We start from the raw sequence: 17,033 nt of genomic DNA on the forward strand, positions 1-17,033 counted from the left end.
TCATTTTTGATGTCTTACATTCCTATATGTATTTATATTTGTAATATACAGCGGGTGCCAAAAAAAGTATACACATTTTAAGAAAGGAAAAAAATGTATTAAAATTGTAATATTCAACATATATCGATAACAAAAGATGGATACAAGTCATGTGTACATTTTTTTTGGCACCCCGGTATTTATGTATCAATATAAATATATGTATTTTAATATAACATTATGTAAACAGATTTACATTCACATATTCATGTCAAGTATGTAGTTCTGTATTTGCATTTGACTATTTTACAATGAGCCCATATAACTTTTGTATTGTAAACAAAACAAAACCTTAAACCAAATGTGAAGTATTTTTATAACATTAGATCTGATCCCAAGTATGACAAACTTTTGTTTGCTTTATAATTCTATTCTGTGGTTCTGTGGGGAAGTGGTGGCAAAAATAATAAAAGGGACAAGGAGAACCACAGGATTGGGGTTAGGAGAAGAGTGGGGAGTGGAACCTAGACCCATCCAAAAGGCCGTGGCCATTAGCTGGGAACAGCCCCCTCCCTTCCCTAAGCAAGGACTGAATTTCCAGGAAGAGGTCGTCCTCCAAGCCTCAGAACCCAGTACTGTCCTCATGCCCCAATCCTCCTGCCTTCTTATCCATTGGCCCCTGGTTCCTTGGGATGTTTCTGCTCTCCTCAGGATCACTTAAAAGCTCCAAATCAAATAATCATTTGTCCAGCTGGATGGAAGTTCAAAAAATCAGGAGGCTCTTAGTGAAAGATGGTGGTATGTATCAAGTCTGACACCAAATTGACCTTCCCACTTGAGGAAGAGGAAATGAGTTCAAGTGGAATATACTGACACCCTACTCAGCAGCTCACATACCCCAAAGTAGAAGGCCTGTCAGATAGCTGGATACTTCTGTTTGGACCTGCACCAAGCGTAAACATTGCTGGGACTCACCCAACCTCTGGGATGTGTTGGAAAGTTCTACACCCCATTACAGCCCCAGCCACTCATTTTCACACCCAAATCTGGATAGCCTCAGCTGGATTGAAAAGTTAAAAAATAAAATATAAAAGCAAACACTTATGCAGTGCTTACACTGTGGGCTAAGTATTAGTCTAAGCATTTAAATACAGTAATGCATTTAATCTTCACCAGAGCCCTATGGGGTAGAAATGACACTATCATCCCCATTTTACAGATGAGGAAACTGAGGCACAAATTTGAACCCAGGTGGTCGGGCTCTGGTTCCATGCTCTTAACCAGTTCCCTCTGCTGCTGCTTAGCAGAGTATCATGAGTAACATTTTGCAGGCAGTGTTTACCTGCTGAACCAATCCTTTATTTGACCTAAATAGGCAGATACCCCAAAGTGGACCAAATGGCCAAGGCTAACTGCTACCACTCTCTTGTCCTTCCCGAGGGATAGGGCTTGGGCTAGAGAGGGAAAGGCAAGTAGATGAAGGCCCAGGAGATACAGGAAATACGTGTCATAGAAGGGGCAATGGGCAGACAGCAAGAAACAAGGTTTAGCCTCGGCTTTGGCATTCACTTGCTACATGCCCTTTCTTTAAGGGGATTTTCCTTTTGGGGAAAAAAAAAGTCACCAGCACCTAGTAGTAATGCAATGCATGACATATAGTAGTTGCTTGATAAAAATATATTTAAGTCCTAATGGACAATCTCTAAGATGCCTTTAAGCTCCCAACATCCTGTGAGCCTGACAGGAAAGAATCTTCCTCATTCCATCTGCCACCAGCCCCTTTGAAGAAAGCTCATCAGGGACAAAGTTAAAGGAACTCAGTCTGTCTTCTCTACCCCCCAATTTCCTTATCACTTAGGAATGTGGGGCCCCCTCATACTTATATCAGTAAATAATTACTGTCATCCAAAACAACAAATCATTAACTAGGCTCTAGATTCTAGTCTAATAGACAGTTGCTAAATGGGCAGCTCTTGAAAAGCCAGGTGTGATCTAGTCCATCTCCTCTCCAGACATTTACCGAGCACAGCCATGGGCAAAGCGCTCACTTGTGTGCATATATAGGGGGACAAAGGCAAATAAGACCCAATTTCTTCCTGTCCTCAAGTATGGTAAAGAGAGACAGAAAGTCTACAAATAACTATAAAATATATCTAGGTCCAGCTCAACAGGGCAGAAAGAGGAAGTGGAGTTATTGTAATAGACTCTGTCTTAGCCTCAAGATAGGGAAGGCAAAGGTATCTGTTTTTCGTATTTAACCTCAACTTCTATTCCCTGCAGCCTAGGGGTGGGAGGTGGCGGGGCATGTCTTGGTTTTCTGTTCTGAGTAGGGCCCTGAGACCACCTCAGCCCCACCCTGCAGAATCCCATCCATACTGCATTCCACCAGCACCAGTTGATGGTATCTCTCTATGCAGGTAGGGGCTTGCAGGTCTGGAAACATCTTGCACCTTCCTGTCTGGGACCCAAGGAAAGGTCATCAATCCCTTTCCAGAACAGTGGTTCCCCCATGCCCATCTTAAGCACATTCCAGGACACACCCTTGAGCCTACCCTCCCTCTATCCCCACCCTTCTTAGAGCTGGCTCTGCTTCCCGGAGAAGCCCAGGTGCTGGTGGGAGGAGGAAAGGCAGATATCATCAGAGGTGAGGCAGGGAGGGGCCCACAGAACTGGTGTTCCCACTAGTACTGTTTCCTGCCCCAATGGCTCCCTCACCCTCACTCGGTCTGGGTGGGGAAGAGTCAGGTACAGACAAGATGTCCCAGTCCATCAGCCATTCACTGCTCTCTGCCCTTGGGAGCCCTTCAGTTAGCTTTCAAGCAAGGATACGGAACCTGGTAGGCCCAAGGAATTAATGCTGTACAAATGGTACATTCATAGCCACAGAGGCTGAAGGCAGGTAGCATGTATGTGCTGAGCAACAAGCTTCTTCCTATAGGAAGGCCCAAGATTTGCCCCAAAGGGTCGTCATAGAAGTAGCCCAAGCTACTGGTTTGCTCCACATGCTCCACAGATCATCTCTCCCTGGATGTGGAGCAAAGGTTTTGCTTGGCAACTGAGGAGGGTGCCTGTTCCCAGGGTAACAAGATATGGAGGACCTAGGAGCCTCAGGCATTGCCCATCCATTTCTGGTCTGAGGCAATGCCACAGCTCTCACTTTAAGTTGGAGACAGTCTTAGAAAGCCTAGAAATACAAACCTTCTGTTGGTAACCCCACCTCTACCATAAAAACATCCAGCTGCCCACACACCAGAAACTAAGGTGGGTACAGGTGAGGATGAGTAAATCAAATCAATGACGGGTTAAAAGTATTTATTTTTAAGTGGAAAGGGGAAAGGGAGTAACACAGAGGCAACTTTTGGCATCTTCTTTCCAGGCCATCACCCCATGTGCTCCCCAACACAAAGCACTGGCAAGAGGGGCCCCCAGGACAGGCTGAAGGGCCAGATAGTCACAAAGTCAGTCACAGAGAGATCTGTACAACCATGGAGAGCTGGGATTCAAGAGTCTGTCCCAGCCCTCTTGTCCTGGAACAGGGTTAGAGCTCAGGGGCATAAGGCTCCCCAGAGGGTGAGGGCACCTGCAGTTCAGCATCATGCCTTACCACGGTGAAGAGCCCCACCACTGCCAGCAGAGCCATCACCATGACAGCAGAGCAGATGCTGAACATGTTCCGAGTGCCTGTTTTGCGATCACTGTCATGGAGGACGAGGAGCCCCAGGCAGGCCAGTAAGTGCAGGGGTACCCGGAACCAGTTGAGTACACCAGCTTGCTCTGTCTCAGGGATCACCTTTCTCCGCAGGAAGCTCATGCTAGGAAAGTACAGCCCACAGGCCAATTCGATAAGTAGGAAGGCTATGAAGGACTCCACTGGACTCTCCTGGCCGGGGCTGGTGGAGAAAGTCAACATGAAGAGGGAGAAGACGACGATGAGGACAGCAAGGGAGAGTAGGTGCATAGGCTGAAGGTGGTACCTCTTGGAGGTAGCGATGCGATATAAGGAAGAGCCGAGCAGGCTGGCAGCCATGAAGCTGGAGAAGATGATGCCCAGTGGGGCCCCATGTGGGTCCAGCACAGGTGTCCAGAGGAAGACAAAGATGAAGATGACACTCTCAAACAGGGCCTGTATGGTACCAAGCAGCAGCACACGGCGGTCCGACAGGAGGCAGCGCAGGCCCCCAGCACAGGTCCTTGAGAAGGCACGCTGCCGATCGTAGTTCTCTCCCCAGTTGTGCAGGGCCAAGGCCCCGGCAAGAGCCAAGAGAGGGATAGCGGCCACAAAGGGCGCTACAGGCCCCAGCCCCATCCAGCAGGCCACAGCCTCAGCTGCCACACCTGCCACTACAGCTAGCACATGGTTCCAGAAGGCAGCTCGGGCAAAGGTAGCTGGGATCCACTCAGCAGGGAAGTCATGCCGCTCCACGTGCTCATGGATGTACCAGGCCTCGAAGGCGGAGAAGAGCAGGGCGGTGGACAACCCACCAAGTGCTCGGCCCACCAGCAACACGAAGTAGTCCACAGATAGTTTGGTTAAGCAACACAGAGAGTAAGTGAGGGAGAAGAGGACACAAGACTTCTTGCGACCCAGCCAATCCACAAGGGAGGAGGCCACCAGTCCAAAGAGGACTGTGGAGGCAAGGCCACAGACATAGAGGATGGCAATTTGACCCTCCAGGAAGTGGTAATGCTGATAGAGTTTATAGAGGTAGGGGGCCTGAAGCCAGTCAGCTGCCAGGGCCAGGAAGTAGACCTGATAGAAGTCCAGTTGAAATCGAAGGAAGGAGGGATTGCTGCAGGCCCTTCCAGGGGGCTTAGCCCGGCATCTTGACAGCTCCAACCCCAGGCAGGAGGCCAGGAGGACCACAAAAACAAGGTAGGCAGTCACCAGCATGGCGGGCCCCCGGACGACCTGGGGAAAGAAGGGGGTTTCGGAGTCACATCCATTGCCCAGGCAGCACTGTCAAGGGGCTGGGTGTCTAAGCAGACGGCAGCTCCACCCTACCCCCCTGCCAACTGCGCTTTCCCACCCCTCAACTCCACTCCCTCAGAGCTCAGACCGGAGGGACCAGTTGGGTGGGTGGGAGGAGTGGCCCGCCAGAGCGGTCTCTTAGGACACTATGGGGCAGGGAGGGGTAAGAGGAGAGCGGAGAAGACTGTGCATTCGCCCCACCCTTGCCTGGCATATCAAAGAGGGAGTCCCTTCAATAATCCCAGCCCCGCAAGTCAAGGGGCTGCTGCCCTCTTCCACAACAGCTTCTGCATACTTCCTTCTATTACCTTTCATCCTCTCTGGGGAGCTCATTTCGCCCTCAAAGTCTCGTCATCCGTCCCGGGCATTCCTCCCCCCTGCGCGGGCCTCTCAAGTTGCTTCAGGGTCACGCGCGTGCATCTAAGATTCCCCATCCTCCAGGTCACCGTCACCCCCCTGCGCCCCCTAGTCCCCGTCCAGAGCCACCACACCCGCTCGCGCCTCGCCCAGACCCTGTCTCACCTGCTGCCCCGGTCTGCGGGGACGCTCCGGACACGTCCGGCTCCAGGCCGCCCGGCCGCCCTAGCCTCTCCGGCTCCGGCTCCTGTTCCAGCAGCGCGCCCGCCCCTCACAGCCTGCTTCCGGGAACCGGGTAGGCCTCCGGCCGCCGCCATGATGGTCCTGTCACGTGACGGGGGCGCGGCACTCAAGCCCCGCCCCTCTCTGCCTTCTGGCGGGACTCCGGACGCCTGCTTGTGGAGTAGTACTAGAGGCGAGCAAGGTTTGCTGTTCTCGGTCTGGCCACGTTCGCTGCCGTCCCGTGACACCCGCTCCTGAGGCTCGGGATACCTTCGGGGCCACCCCGAAATAAAGGCCCATTTTCTCTCTCTTCCTCCGTGCTGTGGGTTAGAGAGCGCGGCTGTGCCCGGGAAGATGCCCACAGTCACGCAGAGCCCGGGGTTGGAGCTTCCCAGGGAATACCGCTGCCCTAAGCCGAGAGGGGCTCCTCTGTTCTCCCCTCTCCCACTGTAGTGCCCTCCAGGCCAGAAGTCAGTAAGGCCCTGACACCTGAGGGAGGCAGTGTGGTGTAAAGGACGTGGACTCAGCTGCAGACAATGGCTCAAATCCCAACCCTGTCACTTACCAGCTGTCTGGCCTCCGGCAAGCCACATAACTTCTCAGTGTCCCAATTTCTTCGTCTGAAGTCATAGAAGAGCAGTGCTCAAATAAAACGGCTAAAGTTCAGCGGCAGCATAGGGTTAAGAACTTCAGTCCGGGAGCTGAACGCCCACTTTCTGCCACTTACCAACTGTCTATTACCTTGGAAAAGTTATTTAACTTCTCTCCAGCCTTAATATGATTGCTTCGAAACCCTCCAATGTCTTCCCATCTCACTAAGCATAAAAGCCAAAATCTTTTTAATGGCTAACAAACCCCTCTGTGCTCTGTTCTCTGCTACTTCCCTGACCTCCTCTACCGTTCTCCCTCCTACTCCTACTCCATCTATATATACTGGTTACCACCAGGGCCTTTGCACACTGTGCCCTGTAAAGTTCTGGTTCTCCCAGACATCCACATGGTTCCCCTCCTCAGCACGTCTAGTTCTCTGTTCAAATGTCACCTTATCAGAGAGGTCTTCCTTGGCCATCCTGTTTAAAATAGCAACAACGCTACCTCTTCCACAGTAATCAACCTGCTGTCCTTCCAATTCTCTATTTTCCTTTGCTGCGTTTTCTCCATAGCATTTAACACCATCTGGCATACTATATGTTTTACTTGTTTACTTGTTTACTATCTCTTCTCCCTATAGATATTGAGGTTTTGTTCACTTGTATTTCTAGTATTTAAACAGTTACTGGTACATTAAAAAAATAAAAAAATATTTGATAAATAAATGAATGAGTAAATTAATCCTTGTAAATTACTCTAAAAAGTACTGGCCCATATTAGCTGTTAACACTTATCAAACAGTTATTATATGCCTAAGCTCTATTTTAAGAAATCCTGGGCCAACAACTATACGTGAATTATCTCATTTAACTGTCACAAAAACCCATAAGGTAGGTACTATTATTATCCCCTAGAATTGGGAAGATTAGGTAACGTGTCCAGAGTCAGAACTGGGACCCAGATCTTTCCAATTCCATGCCCATATGGTTTCTGAAAAGAATAAATGACTTCACCTGGCTGCACAGGTAATTAGTAAATGTTGTTTTTCTTTATATTAAAGTTTGGGGGGGCAGGAGTTTCTGGGATTACATCTAGAAAAATACTTTCTTATGCTAAGGGAAACAGCTGAGATTTATATCCAAACTCCAAAGTGCCTTCATCCCTAACTGGCAAACTTCTAGAGAGTAGAAAGGGGCAGTGGTTCCCATGTACTCATCTAGAAACACTAAGACTCAAAAAATCATGATTTCCCCAAGGTCATTCATTCAGTGAGTGAGGGCATTGCTGACCCAAATGCCCTCCATCCCAGTCCTGGGCTGAAGCCCCTTGAACTCATGACTCCCAGTCTCTCAGTTCTTGGTGGTTTTTTTCTTTGGGAATGGAGGTCATTCTGAATGAAAGCAGGGACTGGGACAGAATGGCCTTACATTTCTTGCCTTCTGTTTTTCAGGACGGAGGCCAATTTTCTCTCATTATTGAGTTGCACTTTGTTCAGAAGCACCTGATAGAGAGAGACTTAAAGGAAGGTTACATTATTTTGGATTATTTTTGTTTATTTTAGGACCTATTCAAAATATGTTTTCTCTTTAAGGTCCCACTGGCCCCTCAGAGCTGTAAGGCATGCTGGGAAAGTTCCTAAATGTGGGGAATGTGCCAGCAGAGGACTGGAGAAGATAAAGGAATTCTTGGCTTTCAGGGCAGGTGGGGAAGATGCTCTGGGAGTTCCTAGGAAGTATGCTTACCAAAGGAGCATTATTTAAAACTTTTATTATGAACCTGTTCAAACATACGCAAAGGTAGAGAGCATAGTTCTGTGAACCTCTATATACTTAATTCAGCAATATTGATTTTGTCACTTTGTTCCCCCTACTCCTTTTTTTTCGGTCCTTTTTTATTGCTAAAATATTTAAAATTACATATGTCACTCCACTCCATAATTCAGTATGCATCTCTAGAAAATAAGGACTTTTTTCTTATTTTTACATCTAACAAAGTCATTTTTACATCTAACAAAATCAACACTGATTCCTTGGCATCATAAATACCTACGCCATCAATAACCGTCCCCAAATGTCTGAAAATATCCTTTTTAACATTTGGGTTTTACAAATCAGGAACCAAACAAGGGCCTCCTGTTCCATGTAGTAGTTGTCTTTTTATGTCCCCTCTCACCTTTTCCCCCCAGCCATTGACTAGTTGAAGAAATGCGGTCAGATTTCCTTTAGAATGTCCCACATTCTTGATGTGTCTTCTGACTTCCTTGTTGTGTCATTGAATTTGTTCTTCCATCCCCCGGTATTGCCTAGTAAATGGAGGTTAACTTTAGAGCTTTGATCAGTATCACGTTCAGTGTTTTTGTTTGGCAAGAGTCCTTCATAGGTGGAGCTGAGCCCCACAGACTGTGATGTGAGCCCCTCACATCAAGAGGTTCATGGTGTGTGGTTGTGCCGCTTTTAGTGATGCTAAGATTCATCAGGGGTTCAGGTGGTAACAGTTCGATTCTTCCATTATAAAGTTCTCCATCAACCATCATCCTTGGTTTCATCCACTGAAGATACTTTGATCAATTATTGCATTAAAGGTTGCAAAATGGTAATTTTTCTTATTCCATATTCCTTCAATATTAGCTGGAATTCTTCTGTAAATAAGAAGTTTTCTCCACCACTTACAGCTATGTGGCTACCGTGAAATATAGTTTACATAGGAGAGGCAGAATACATGCTTAATTCATTTTTTTCTAATCGCTAATTTTCAGACTAAGAAGTTGGGAGAAGCATCATTTTTCAAAAAGTTTGGGACGAATGGCCTGGACAGTGGGTGGGTAAAGGAGGGACTATTCTTGTAGCTGTGTCCAGGCCTTGCTCACTGCAAGACATGGGGTGTGGGGGGGACAGACAGATACTAGAGGCCTTGGTGTCCTTGGACAGAAATGGGATGGTCATGAGACAGGCCTAGTATGCAGGCAGCTGCAGGGGAGAGGAAGAGAGAGAGAGAGAGAGAGAGAGAGAGAGAGAGGAAGTGAAAAAACAGCTAGACACAGATGCTAGGAAGAGAGATAAACAGAAAGGGAACAGAAATGAGAGCTCATGAATGAAATGCACCCAGAAGTAGAACAGGACAGAAAAGCATAGATATGAGATGGATTAAAAGACCAAGGAAGAAATAGACATGAAGACACCAACTGAGACAGGGAAGGAGGAAGAAAAAGACATGTATGTTTAGTAGAATTTAAATTAGAACGGGAAATAGAGGAAGGGAGAATTAGAGGGGTAGAGAGTGGGAAAAACATGTCAAGACACAACTTAGGGGAAGGCAGAATGCCCTGGTGACAGAGAAAGAAGGAAACAGAAATGGAGAGAGTGACACAGAAAGATGAAGAAAAGACAAACTGAAAGATAAAGAGATTAAAAAAAAAAAGAACACGAGGACCTACTATAATACAATAAATAAATAAATAAATAAATAAATAAATAAATAAATAAATAAATACCAAAGAAGGGTCCCAGAGAAGAAGGCTGGGAAAGAGAAGGCTGAGAAAGACTAGTGTCAGAGAACTTGAGAAATGTGGAGGGGGTGCTCAGGGACTCCCAGCTTCGGATCCAGCCCTCGGCAAATACCTGGGTCTCTCACTTCCAGCTTCCTCATGGTGGCTTCTCCAAACTCCCAGTTCTGCCTCCAGGCGCAGGGGATGTATGACTAGCTATGTGTGGATGGGATCACTGGGCAGCTGAGTCATGTTCCCAGCTTCCCTCATCCCCATGCCCGATAAGCATAGATGTCACAGATGGGATTAATCCTGGAAGACTGAGGTCATAAAGCTGGGCAAGCACTCAGAGGTTTGAAAGACAAGACATCCAGGCAGAAAGCACCAGGTTCCTAGAAGCAAAGGACCGTGTAAGATGTCATGACATCCAAGGGGAGGGAGGAACCAGAAACCCTCTGCTCTGCCTCCTTTTCTGGTACAAGAGCCACTGACCATCAGTGCCTGACTCAAGACGAGAGGTAAGGGCTCCAGAGACTCTTGGGTCAGTCAGGATATGGCCAGAGGTCCAAGGGGAAGAAATGGCCCCTGGACAAAGGATTCCCCTGCCACCTCTAGAGGAAGAGTCTATCTTATCCATGTGAATTGCAGAGGAGTAGAGCCAAGGGTCTCCAGGGGAGGCTGACTAGAGGGGGAAAATGGCCAACTTGCTCACCTTCAGGGGCCATGGAGGGGGCTCTGAGAAGAAGTTTCCATTCCAGAAGTTTCAGAAGAGGAGGTTCTGGAACCAGCAGGAACATACCCAGAAAGTAACTTCAAAGCAGATGCCAGCTCTCACCCCCAGGACTGAGGAGGAAGGGGGGTGGGTGGGAGGGGATGGTGGGGGGCTCTGAGCAGCCTGCTGCCTTTATCTCCCTGGGGGAGGGGTCCAGGTTAACCCTCTCACTCCACCCAGAGCTTCTGCCTCCTGCCTGAGGAGGCAGCACCAGAAGTGCTCCGGAATAGATGATCCCCAAGGGGGGGTGGCAGCCTACCTAGACTATCAGACAGCGTCCCTGAGAGGTGCGTTGTCCCCTGAAACAGCAGCTGCAATGGCCAGTGGAGGTTGGAGGTCCCCAGACAGGCCCTCGACCGCAGCTGCAGCTGTCACTGTAGCCCAAGCTGGAGCTCCCACAGGCAGCTCGACCCTTGGAGCAAGTGTAAATGGGGCAAGGAGAGGGGTGACAGCAGGTCAAATGTGGACCAGAGCACAGGACACAGGAGCTGTGAGGACAAGTCAAGGGAAGACAGGCAGGACAGGGAGGGCAGGAGCAGGTGCAGGGTGGGCCAGGGAAACTGGGAGAGGAGGGGCAGGTAGCTGAGAAAGAGGGATAGGCAGTGGAGGAGCAGGTGGGAGGGGGGCAGCCAGGGCAGGGGCAAGCACAGGCAGAGGGGGAACAGGACAGGCAAGGAGAGGCAGCTGGTGGGCCGTGCCCAGAGGGTGCAGGAGGCTGTTGGTGGGTGGCCTTCTTGTTCCGAGGCCCCAAACGTAGGCCCAGAGAGAAGTCCATTAAGCTGCATGAGCAGCCAGGCTGGGGGTTGGGTGAAGGGGAGGGCAAGGGGGGAGTCAGAGGGGCGGAGTGTTCGGCAGGATTAAACCTAAGACACTGCTGAGCCTTGCTGAGCCTTCAGAGAGCTCAGACCTCCCCATCCAGCCCTCCTCTTGCAGGCCTGCCCGGCAGTACTCCCTCGGCCACCCTCCTCTCCACTGAAAACCCTCCAACTGCACCAGACCAGAACACGTTCTTCAAATATGACGTGCACTTTCATGCCTTCAGTCCTTTGTTCACTCTGTTCCTTCTGTTTGGAGTGCCTTTTCTCTTTTCTCCACCTGGCGAGGTCCTGTAGTCTCTGAAGTCTTACCTTTTATTCAATCAAAAAGTATTCCTTGGGCTTCAGGCACCTAACACCTGCCTGGGTAAGGACCCCAGCCCTTCACTCTCCAGCCCTGATGACCAGAATGGCTGCTTTATGCTCCCCAGCAGCCCCCAGCTGGGACTTAGGGAAGCAGCCGCAGCAGTGCTTGGAGACTGAGCCAGGGAGACTGGTGGGAGCTGGCAGCTGAGGGAGGACGTCTGGGTTCTGGGTGTTTCCAGACAGGGCAAGTCCCAGGTGTGGGTGTGGGGATGCCCAGCTGCCTCTGGGAGACCGACAACCAGCCTGGACGAGACAGCTAAGTTTCCTCTCTTATGGAGCGCCGACAAAAGTGAGGGGTGGTGTGGATGGGGACCAAAACCAAATAGGTAAACAAACAAATACATTAGCTTATTTCAGAGCATGCAAATGGCAATAAGAAAAACAGGGCAATGTGAAAAAAAGTGCCTTAGTAAGGTTGATCCATCAAAGTCCCACTATAGTCAGGTAGGACAGCCATTAAGGGTTTTGAGGGGAGATACAGTCTGTCAAGCACTGGCAGACCAGGGGAACGTTGCTGCAAGCTGAATAGAACCCAAGTGACTGAGCTATGGAGAAAAATAAAGCTGAGAAGGGGATAAGGAGTGATGGAGGTTGAAATCTAAAATTCGGTTATCGGGAAAGTGCCACTGAGAAGTAACCTTTTGGCAAAGACCTGAAGAAAGTGAGGGGGTGAGTCATGTAGATATCTAGTGGAAGAACATTCCAGAGAGGGGGAACAGCAAGTACAAAGAGCAAAGAGGAATCATAATGGCAGAGGTAGAGAGCAAGGCAGAGGCCTTGGGAGCCACGGGAGGGACTTGGATCTTATTCCAAGAAAAAGGGAAAACCACAGAGGGTTTTAGGCAAGAAAGTGTATGGGGCTTCTTGGTTCTACGCCTGCCTCTGGTTAGAATGTTCTGCTTTCTGTGGAATTGGTACAACCATTCTGGAAAACAGTTTGGCCTTATCTGATAAAGTTGAAATCTCCTGCAGATACATTTTGACTCTTAGTGTTATAGCCTCGCAAATTTCTTGCATGTGTGTACTGGGAAACCTGTACAAGAATGTTCTTAGCCACATAATGAGAGCCCAAACTGAAAACAACTCAAACATCCACCAAGAGTAGAGTAAAAAAATAAACTGTGGTATATTCATGTAACTGAATATTATGCAACTATGAAAAAGACAGTTATATGCAACAACGTGGATAAATCTCACAAACAAAATAAGTAAGACACAAAAGAGTTGTTAATACAGTATCATTTCATGTATATAACCTCAAAAACAGGCAATGTTAAGCAATATTGTTTTGGGATGCATACCTAGGTGTTAAAACTATAAAGAAAAACCAGGAAATAATAACCACAAAAGTCAGGATGGTGGTTGCTTCCTAGGGGAGGGATGGAATTATGAAAGGGATACATGGGAGCTTCTAGGATGTAAGAAATACTTTTTCTTGACCTGGGTAGCAGTTGAATACGTATTTATTTTATTCCAATTTATTCTGTACACTTTCAGAATAGAAAAAATTAAAGTACCACTTTTTTTCTGCTCTATGCTGCCTCATTCAAAGCATTATGTTGAAGTTAGATATTCCTAGTTCATACAACTATCTTTCCTACCAGACCTTGAGGACAGAAACCTTCCCTGTATTTCTGGCACCTGTCATTGTCTGGTATTTAGTAGATGCTCAATAACTGTTTGCTGAACTGGATTGAGTTGAATTCCCTCAAGGCTCTCATCCCACAGAGAGGTGGGCAGCTACAGAAGAGGAGGAAGCCTGCTGTGATGAATAGAGCTCAGTATCACCAACACGTGGGTTCCCATCTTAGCTCTGCCACTTCCTAGCTGTGTGATATTGGTCAAGTTGCTTAACCTCTCTGGTTCTCAGCTCTCTCTTCTGTGAAATGCGGGTGATAACCGCTACTTCTCTGGACTGCTGTGGGGATTAAGTGAGTAATGTACATGCCTAACACAATGCCTGGAACATTTAGGTACTCAGCAAAGGATAGCTTCCCAACCCCCTCCCCCCAGCCCCACATCTCTTCAAAGGAGTCCGCTAGAAGGGGCAATCAGACATCAAAGACAGTCCCAGAGTGTGGGCCCACATCCTCAGGGCCCCTTGGGGCTAACTAAGGCTGAGATGTAGTCTGGTCAAGAGCTGGTAGACAGAAAGATCCAATTGAAGCTGAACAGATCCAGGCAGTTAGTGGGAGTTGGCAAGGGAGGTAAGACAGCAGGGTCTGGGAGTTTCCATCCAGGGGAAGTCCCAGGTGTGGGTACACGAGTGCCAGGGTGGCCCCACCCAATACCCTGGCCCCAGGGGATGTGGGCACAGGGAGGAAAGTGGGTCAGAGCAGGGCTGGAACTTAACCCCATTGGTCCCATGACCTCTTTGCCAGCTCCAGAGGAGGTGTAGTCACAAAGAAGTCTGCTCCCTCCTCCAAGGGGTCCTTAATTCCTTTTCTTCAGAAAGGAAGAACCTTGAAACCTTGGGACCTGGACAGGAGGACCTGGAAGCCCCCCAGCGGACAGAGGAGAGATAACCCCCTAAGTCCTGAGTGGAGGTTTTGTACAAAAAAGACTGCTGCACCCACCCACATGGTGACTAGCAGACACCTGGATCGCTCACCTCAGATACACTCTACGATTTAGTTCCAGGAGCAGGACAGGTCAGGGCTGGATCTGAGGAGGGGGGAGTGTATGGTAGAACAGCTCAGAGGAGCCTCTGGTGAGACTCCAACTGGGCAAATGCAAGCATCCCTCACTTTGAGGGCTTTGCCAAAAACATGGGGCCCTGTTTTCCGTGTATAATCTCAGGCCTAAACCTATGGATTCCTCTTCCCTATATGTGCCTCCGTTTCCCTTTCTGGAGGAGTAGATGAAGGAATGGGTGGAATCATTTCAGGGCAAGGTTCCTAGGTGTTGCACGGTCCTGCTTTGGTCAGTAGGCGGTGCTTACCATCCCTCCTTTGTAGCATATCCAAGGCTAGGTGGGGAGCAGGAATAGAGGGTCCCTCCTCTTTCTGGGGGAGCAGGGTGGCTGGGAGCCAGGACCTTGATTCCAGGGCCTTTACACATACTCTTCTGTTGCCCTCCCTTCTCTCCACTCTCCCCCTCACTCTTTCCCAGAAGCCTTTCTTGATCTCCTTGGCTGGGGGGAAATCCTGCTACTACCCATTCTTATCGTACCTTACGCTTTTCCACAGTGGTTATCACTTGCAATTTTGTGGATTATTGGTTAACATCTGACTCCTCCCCCAGACTCCAGGCCTGCAAGGACAGGAACCATACCTGGGTGTTCCCCAGGCCTAGCACAGTGCTTGGCATATAATGGATGCTTAATAAAGATTTTTTGAATTCATGAAAGGTGCATGTTTAGGGAAGAAATTCCTAGAATTGTTTATGCTAGTTCTAAAATCTTGTGTTTCAAAATCAAGGCCTTATTCTATGTTGGGATCTGGGCAACACAGGCTGGTAAGGCCCTTCCACACACAAACTCATTCACCAAGAGAGCCAGCAAACTGGCAAGCAGCAGAATAAGCCTGGTGTAAGGGGTGGAATTGAGCAAGTACCCCGGGCAGGGCAGGCACCAGCCTTGGCACAGAGCAGGCCTAAGGAAGGAGGTGGGAAAGGAGGGGAGGAAGGGAAAGGAGAAGACACGTGTTGTACAAAACATGTTTTCATCACATTCTCCCCGGGTGCCCTGGTCTCCAAGCCCCAATGGCACTTCCATGCCTTAATGATGTCCTTGGGGGTTGTAACAGAGCTCCCCTAACCTCCTACAGACATCTGCTAGCCACCTCTGAGCATGGCATAGGTCATCCCCTCCAGTTCCAGACTGAGCATGGGAAAATTACCTGTTCAGTGTCCTGATGCTGGTGTGGAGAGCGTGAGGGTGAAAATTTGGGGTGGGGCAATATAACAAAGTCAGGGTAGGTGGGACGGATTCTGGATCCTTTCCCTCTCAGGAGCTCTCCTCTGGTCTTTGTGATGAGGGGAGCAAAGGAAGTCTGGTCCTAGGGCCCCTAAGATACCATTTCTCTAAGTTGACAGGGTGACTAAGTGGAGCCATCACAAACAGAGCAAAGCCTAGAAATAGGGATGACTCGAGAAAGAGAAATGAAGGGAGCTCTCTCCACCCGTTTTCAGGGTGGGAGGCCCTCTTCCCAAGCTTCCTCCTGGAATCCCTGGATAGAAGCCTGGCTCCATTGCAAGATGGAGAGAAGAAGAATCTGAATCCCTCCGAATGTCCCTCTTCCTTGTTCCCCAGTCCTGTCTTGGCTCTTTAGTTTGACTTCGGAACTGCTGCAGCCGCCAGACAGACCCCAATCACTGGGACCTGGGGAGGCGTGGCAACCCTGAGGGGCGGGGCTGGTATAGGGCGGTTCTTCCCGGGCATCGCCCCCTGGCTGCTGTCCCTGGCTGGGGACGGAGGAGGCTACCAGAAGGGCGGAGCCACAGTTACCACGACGGGTGGATGTTCAAACACCCACCGACGACAACGACGGGGGGCAGACAGACAGACAAACCAGGACAAAGAGGAGGGCAAAGACAGATGGAATTCCAGACCTGTTCTCTCTTTCCAGTGCTCTCTACTCCAAGTGCTTTGTCCCCTGTTTTAGCTTCCCTGTCTCCATCTGCTACCCCAATTGCACAGTCTCAGAGCTCCTGGCCTAGGGACCCACCCCTGAGCCCCTCTAAGAAAAAGACGGGGAAGAGTTGAGAGAGAAGAGACCCAGCAGGGAAAGAGTCATGGGGGTGGCGCCTGGTTCTGTGTCAGGATGCCCAGCCAGGGGCCCTGGAGGGAGTGGTGCCATCGCCTGGTCCATGAGGACAGGAGCCTCATTCACTATAAACCAAGTACAGATGTGCCGGGGGTGGGGGGGACAGGGGTGTATCAGGGCCACATTCACCAACCACAGCTGGGCCCGCCCTAGAGCCGCCACTCCCAGAGCAGGAGGGGTTAACTTTGCAGCCTCCTGGCAAGATCCCTACCACAGGCGGGGTGCCATCCCACCCCAGCATGGACGCCTGGGTCCAACTCCCTGACACCTGCCCCTCCCACACTGCTGAGAGCTGCTCCCAGGGTAACCAAGCAAAGTCAACAGCAGCCAGGCCACCTGGGGACGGGACCCTGGAGTATCTATTCCCAGCTCTTCCCTGCCCCGCAGTGAAAGGGAGGGCCTTGTCTGCACCTCCATTGATGTCTCCTGTTCTCTAGAGATAGCCGCAGCGTGCCCCTTCTTTCCCCCTCTCCTTGCTCTGACTCTGGCTACCAAAAGTGGCCTTTCCCAGGAGGGATGACACCTGGCCCCCAGGGTGGCAGTGAGGACAGAGCCAAGTAATTCCAGTTTGGAAAATGTGACGTGACCAGGAGTCCCTGTCCCTATTGCTGGCCACTCAGGGATTGTTGCCGGAAAGGTCTTTTGGGTGCGTCTCTCCAGCGTAGCCAGCCCCTGCTACTGTTCTCCTTCTCCACTTTCTCACTTCCACTTC

The 17,033-nt window shown here is 49.6% G+C and overlaps 2 protein-coding genes across 3 annotated transcripts; both read right to left on the reverse strand.

The window, feature by feature from the left end:
• Nucleotides 1-3,274: 3,274 nt before the first annotated feature.
• On the reverse strand, nt 3,275-6,425 carry MFSD5 (major facilitator superfamily domain containing 5). Of its 2 annotated transcripts, XM_019724472.2 has the most exons (3): nt 6,093-6,425; nt 5,471-5,847; nt 3,275-4,888 (listed from the first exon to the last, which is right to left on the reverse strand). In XM_019724472.2, the coding sequence occupies exon 3, from the start codon at nt 4,868-4,870 to the stop codon at nt 3,518-3,520; it is 1,353 nt and encodes a 450-aa protein (XP_019580031.1). In that variant the 5' UTR covers nt 4,871-4,888; nt 5,471-5,847; nt 6,093-6,425; the 3' UTR covers nt 3,275-3,517. The 2 variants fall into 2 exon arrangements, with proteins under 2 accessions (XP_019580031.1, XP_019580032.1); XM_019724473.2 differs by lacking the exons at nt 5,471-5,847; nt 6,093-6,425 and adding an exon at nt 5,257-5,402.
• A 4,118-nt stretch (nt 6,426-10,543) lies between these two features.
• On the reverse strand, nt 10,544-11,149 carry LOC141568651 (uncharacterized). Its single transcript, XM_074319095.1, has one exon. It carries the CDS (start codon nt 11,147-11,149, stop codon nt 10,634-10,636), a length of 516 nt encoding a protein of 171 aa, XP_074175196.1. The 3' UTR covers nt 10,544-10,633.
• Nucleotides 11,150-17,033: the final 5,884 nt, after the last annotated feature.

Source organism: Rhinolophus sinicus, linkage group LG02 (assembly GCF_036562045.2).
Source record: "Rhinolophus sinicus isolate RSC01 linkage group LG02, ASM3656204v1, whole genome shotgun sequence".
In the NCBI taxonomy this organism is placed as follows: domain Eukaryota; kingdom Metazoa; phylum Chordata; class Mammalia; order Chiroptera; family Rhinolophidae; genus Rhinolophus; species Rhinolophus sinicus.